The sequence below is a fragment of the Eubalaena glacialis genome, chromosome 15 (assembly GCF_028564815.1).
Source record: "Eubalaena glacialis isolate mEubGla1 chromosome 15, mEubGla1.1.hap2.+ XY, whole genome shotgun sequence".
In the NCBI taxonomy this organism is placed as follows: Eukaryota; Metazoa; Chordata; class Mammalia; order Artiodactyla; family Balaenidae; genus Eubalaena; species Eubalaena glacialis.
In genome coordinates, this window is record NC_083730.1 from 63,838,405 (window position 1) to 63,844,404 (window position 6,000).

The 6,000-nt window shown below is 54.9% G+C and overlaps 1 protein-coding gene across 2 annotated transcripts in view; it reads left to right on the forward strand.

Annotated features, from left to right (window-relative positions):
- Positions 1-5,130, forward strand: part of APCDD1 (APC down-regulated 1) — a 30,197-nt gene extending 25,067 nt beyond the window's left edge. For both annotated transcript variants that reach the window (XM_061169431.1, XM_061169430.1), the window contains 2 exons: positions 2,565-2,886; positions 4,052-5,130. In XM_061169431.1, the coding sequence (XP_061025414.1) occupies positions 2,565-2,886; positions 4,052-4,503 (774 nt within the window). In that variant the 3' untranslated portion in view covers positions 4,504-5,130. The remainder of the gene's footprint in view (positions 1-2,564; positions 2,887-4,051) is intronic.
- Positions 5,131-6,000: the final 870 nt, after the last annotated feature.

Below are 6,000 nucleotides of genomic sequence, written 5' to 3' on the forward strand. Positions count from 1 at the left end.
CTGGCCGGTGGATCTCCTGCCAAGGCCGGAACCATCTCTTTCTGTGCAGTTAAGTGCAGCCTCGTGGGCTGTGTACACGTGTCCTTCCTGTCCGTTTCCTTGCTGTAGCTTGCAGACGGCTCACTGCTGACCACAGGCTGCAGGGCACTTTCTCCCGTGTGTCCCAGAGGCCTTGGTAGGGAACCGTAGGCCCACAGACGCATGGGCCCCGGGACAGCGAGGCCTCTGCACTGCCTGTTTGATCTCATTGTCCGCAGGCCCCAAGCAAACCTCCTCTCCCGTAAATGACGACTCCAGGCTCAGCTGATGAGCACAGGGACCGTCAGCGGGCGCTGAGCTGTCCTGGGAAGAGAGTGTGGAAGGGGTGGCTGGGGAGCCCTGGTCCCCTGCAATTCCCACCTACTCTCCCAGGCAACCCAGCCTTCAACCAAAGAACCACCGCAGCCCCACGTGGAGTCAGTGCCGGGGATGGAAAGGCCTGGAGGTTTGGATTTCTGCCCAGAAAACAAGTGCCTGCCTGCCCAAGTGGCCACCTGTCAGTCCCTGTCTACAGGCCAGGAGCTGCTGGACCAGGAGCTGCTGCACGGTGGGCCCCGGGCAGGGGGCAGGGCCAGTGTCGCCCTCCTGCCACAGCACCGGGCACATTCACGTGGGCCTCTAGCGTGGCTGGTGTCTGGCAGCCCAGGAGGCTTTACAGACATGCGTGGGAGGGAGAGTAGTGGAGAGGATACCCCATCCGGGGAGGCAGCCCTGGCCCATGGGCCTCCGGTGACTTGGGTCCAACAGCGGATGGCAGTCTGTCTGGTCAAGGAGCCGGCTCCTATGTCTCCAGACCTTGGCTTTTTGTGTGAGCCCTGAGCCCTTCAGGCAAACAGCATCTACGTGGCTGACAGTCTCGGGCCCCCCTACTCTACTCGGAGGAGGTTTCCTAAGTGGCAACCCTAGACAGCCCTTGTGCCAGATCCATGTTGGTGCTATAAGCAGGCCCGGCCAGAGAGGCGCTCCCGAAAGACGGGGCGGCCACTCTCTTGCACTGATTAAATGGCGTGAAGCTATAGAGCAGGAAGCATTCAGAGCCCATAAACCATCCAGACCTCAGGCCAGCAGACGCAGGTAGGGACAGGAGTGCCCACGGCCTCTCCGGGCCTCTGCTTTTGCCTCCTTTGGGGCTGTGTCCTTCATGCCTCCTTCATGGGGACCTCTGCCCTCACTACACAGCGCCCTGTGTCACCCACGGCAACTGGAACGCTGTCCTTTTTTTTTCTTTTGTGTCTCATAATTATTATTATTATTATTATTATTTATTTATTTATTTATTTTTGGCTGTGTTGGGTCTTTGTTTCTGTGCGAGGGCTTTCTCTAGTTGCGGCAAGCGGGGGCCACTCTTCATCGCGGTGCGCGGGCCTCTCACTATCGCGGCCTCTCTTATTGCTGAGCACAGGCTCCAGACGCGCAGGCTCAGTAGTTGTGGCTCACGGGCCCAGTTGCTCCGCGGCATGTGGGATCTTCCCAGACCAGGGCTCGAACCCATGTTCCCTGCACCGGCAGGCAGATTCTCAACCACTGCGCCACCAGGGAAGCCCTCATAATTATTTTTAATGGAAGAATCTAGTTGTAAAATACGCGTCACATAAAATTTACCATCTTAGCCATGTTTAGGTGTCAGTTCAGTGACATCAAGGACATTCACATTGTCATACGATCTTCATCTCCATCCGGCCACGAACTCCCCACCCCCACCCCAGCCCCTGGTAACTCTATTCTGCTTTCTGTCTCCATGGATTTGATGACTTGAGGTCCCTCCTATAAGTGGGATCGCACAGAATTTGTCCTTCTGTGACCGGCTTATTTCACTCAGCATGATGCCCTCACGGTTCATCCTTGTAACAACATGCGTGTGTCAGGATTCCCGTCCTTTTTTAAGGCTGAATCATAGTCATTGTGTGTCTAGACCACGTTTTGTCTATCCATTCAGCCTTTGATGTACATTGTGTTGTTTCCGTTTTTAGGTTATTGCAAATCGTGCTGCTGTGAACGTGGGTGAACAAATACCTCTTTGAGACCCTGATTTCAGTTCTTTGGGGTATAAACCAGAAGTGGGGTTGCTGGGTCCTAAGGTGATCCTTTTTCACAGCAGCTGCACCCCTTTACGTTCCTGCCAGCGGTGCACGAGAGTTCCAGTTTCTCCACGGCCCCGCCAATGCTCTCATTTTTTGCTCGTTCTGATAGTAGCCATCCTAATTGGGGTGAGGTGATGCCAGCTTTTCTTTTTGAAATCAAGTGTCCAGGACACATGGTCTGAAAATGTAACAGGATTCTAAAGGGGGTCCAGATCACAGGTGAAGTATTTAGGCAAGGCTCCACCGTTAGCCAAACACACTTACGTACTTGTGAACACACGCAGGCACACACACCCGGTCTGCGGCTCCAGTTGCCCCTGGGGTACCCAGGTTACAGGTGGCGCTGCTTCCTCCGTGAGCCCCGTCGAAGGCAGCGCATGCGCACTGCTCTCATGGAGACTTTTCCCCACCGCCCCCCACCCCGTGTTTGTGTTTTGGCTCCAGAACCACGACCACGCCTGCATCGCCTGCCGCATCATCCACCGGTCGGATGAGCACCGGCCGCCCCTGCTGCCCCCCAAGGCGGACCTTACGGTGGGCCTGCACGGCGAGTGGGTGAGCCAGCGCTGCGAGGTGCGGCCCGAGGTCCTCTTCCTCACGCGCCACTTCATCTTCCACGACAACAACCACACCTGGGAGGGGCACTACTACCACTACTCCGACCCCGTATGCAAGCATCCCACCTTCACCATCTACGCCAAGGGCCGCTACAGCCGCGGCGTGCACTCCGCCAGGGTCATGGGCGGCACGGAGTTTGTGTTCAAAGGTAGGGCTCCTGCCCCACGCCCCACACCCCACACCCCGAGGTCACGGCAGCAGTTTGGGGACGTGTTTGTGGAGGCGGAGCCAGGGGCAAAGGGCATCTTCTCTGCTAAGGATGTTGGGGAATGGACTGCCTGCCTGCATCATTCTCTGCAGCCTCGGAGCTGGCGTTAGTGACGCCCAGGTGCTCAGAGTGTGCCCGTCGTGCCCTTGAGAAGATGCCACGTGCTTACTGGTGGGCGGGCGGTATGCCTAGTGATCACCTAAGTAAGGCAGGTAAAGGGTGACATTCTCCAGGCTGCAAGGCTGTGAGCAAGGGGTGGGGGGGCCTTGTGATCTCTATTTCTAGACTTTTTTTAAGCTTGTGCATCTTTTTAGGAAGGTGTCAACCCTGTCATGGACAAATAAGAGGGCTGGCCTGGATACCCCTCCCAGGATAGCATCCTGTGATTCAGTCCATTTAATATGAAGTATTTCTGCCAACCCAGATAAGCCCTGGGGCATTTTACTGCCCCCCCCCCCACCTTAGGGAGGAAGATTGGCTCTAGGGACAATGGGCCTTTGGTAGCTGTAGCCCAGAGAACAACCGTCTGGGTCTGAGTCCCCTCCAAAGCTCTCAAGTGTACGCAGAATATGGGCCCCTGGGAGAGCCTCAGAAGCGCTCCTCTACAAGGGCTGGGATTTCCATTGAAGAGATTTGAGCATATTTTTCTTGCTTGCAACCTAATTTATTTTAGTTGCCTGATTTACGGGCCAGTATAGACTGCTCACTAATATAGGTGTCTGACACCAAAACTATTTAAAAACCTCAAAACCTATTCATAAAAACAAAAGCCAGTTTTTGTTGAATACTGTGTCCATCCCAAAGAGCAGTGTCCGCAGAGCCCACTCCTTGGGGACAGTCTGACTTCACAGGAACAGGCTTGGTCAGTTGTAGTCTGGGCTCAGCATTTACTGCCAGATGGGCTGGACTTTTCCTAGTGGTGCCTTCAGGGTGCTTGGTGTGGCCACCGGTCACGTCCAGACATGGAACCTTTTCCATCTGAGGGTCTTTTCTGTGGGCTGTGGTCTGGCGGGTTGGTCTGCAGGGTGGGTTTGAGAGCAGAAGCCTGTGAGGCTTGGTGCCCCCAGCATCCTTGAGTCACGGAGCTGTCCTGTGTCCTTGGCAGTGAACCACATGAAGGTCACCCCCATGGACGCGGCCACTGCCTCACTCCTCAATGTCTTCAACGGGAACGAGTGCGGGGCCGAGGGCTCCTGGCAGGTGGGTGTCCAGCAGGACGTGACCCACACCAATGGCTGTGTGGCACTGGGCATCAAACTACCTCACACGGAATACGAGATCTTCAAGATGGAGCAGGATGCCCGCGGCCGCTACCTGCTCTTCAATGGCCAGAGGCCCAGCGACGGCTCCAGCCCGGACAGGCCTGAGAAGAGAGCCACATCCTACCAGATGCCCTTGGTCCAGTGCGCCTCCTCGGCGCCCAGGGCTGAGGACTTCTCTGAGGACTCCGGGGGGCATCAGCACCGGAGCCGGGCTCCCGGGAGAGGCCCGTGTCTCCTGCTGCTGGCCGGGCTCGCTGGCCTTTGGACTCTGCAGCCCTGGCACAGTCTTGGATAGAAGCGCTTACAGAGTTTGATTTTTCCAAACCAGGATGCCTTACAATTTACAGATTTTCTTTACAAAAAGAAAAGACACTTCTTCCTCGGATGCACTTGAGCGGCTGAGAACAGTCCTCCTCCCTGCCTGGCCCCCGCCCACCCGGCCTGAGTCATGAGCTGTTTGAAGTTTCGGCTTTGAAATCTATCCAGTCGGATCCCGGGCCTGGGCGTCCTCACCATATAATTGCACTTTAAGACCGCAGAGAGTTTCAGGCGAGCGTGTTGGCAGAGGGAGCAGGGTGAGAGCTCCATCTTCTTCTTTTCTTCCTCTTCATTATTATTGCATTTCGGGGGGGAACTTAGGAGAAACAAATATCCAGCTTCAGCTTTTCCTGCTGCTTCACTGCGGTTGCTTTCTGCTCCTTTGAGCCTGTTTCACTCTCCGAGTTTTCCAACCTGGAATGCAGTGCAGAGTTGGTTTGGGACTGCGATCCGGACACGTTTGATTAAATAAAGAAGAGACAGGGGTGCAGGAAAAGACACTGGTGTAACGGAACCACCTTGACAGCTTTATGCAAAAAGAGAGCAAATCCACACTTTCAAATGTTGAAAAGTATCTGTAATTAAAGTTTCAGAGTCATTTAAACGTTGGTTGTTTTAACTTGTTGGGAGATGTTGGTGCTGGTCTCTGGGTGGCTGCAGGATGCACGCTGCTCTTACCTGCCCGGGGGACAGGGTGTGGAGTACGTGTCAGATGGAGGCTGTCCCGCTACCGACGGACAGGGGCAGCAGTGCAGGTAGGGTGACAGTGCGTGATGGTGACCCGAGTGACGCAGTGCCCATTCGGTCTGGCCTCATCTCCGTGGGACCCCACCCGGCTCACATTGTGTCTGGAGCTTCACTCTGCCATCTCTGTCACTTCAAAGACCAAGACTCAGAGGCCACGCGTGGGCGCCACGGGCCTGGCTGTGCAGAGAAGGCGGTGGGGGGATCCTAGCCGGGTGCCCCACGAGACCATCCACCCTCCTCACGGGACGGGCCGGCCCGACCCGGCTCTGTCACTGCAGAGGGTCTCAGGGCACCTTCTACAGAGTCTGTGAGGGTGCGTGAGTCACGTCTGCATGTCACTTTGGATTATTACGAATGGTGCGCTCAGGACGCCAAAGGTGGTTGCCAGGGGAGACCGATGGAGGGGAAATGGTGAGTAACCGACAGAAAGCCTGGACATAACTAAAAACCAGCGTGGAAACCACGGTCAAGGTCTAGAGTCACACCTATATTTAAGAGTTACCTTTACGAGATGCTGTGATGTTAAGTTATAAGTGGGGCGTGGAGGACCACAGTGCTTTATCTCTAGATGATATTTTACGTTGTGGTTGAGGGGGTTTATTCAAATGAAAGTACTAACTTAATGTCTGCCAAGTTTAATAAACAGAGATGTCAAAAATACTCCCACAATACACATTTTACCTGTGGATCTATTTAATTAATACTAATGCTATCTTTAAAGAATATA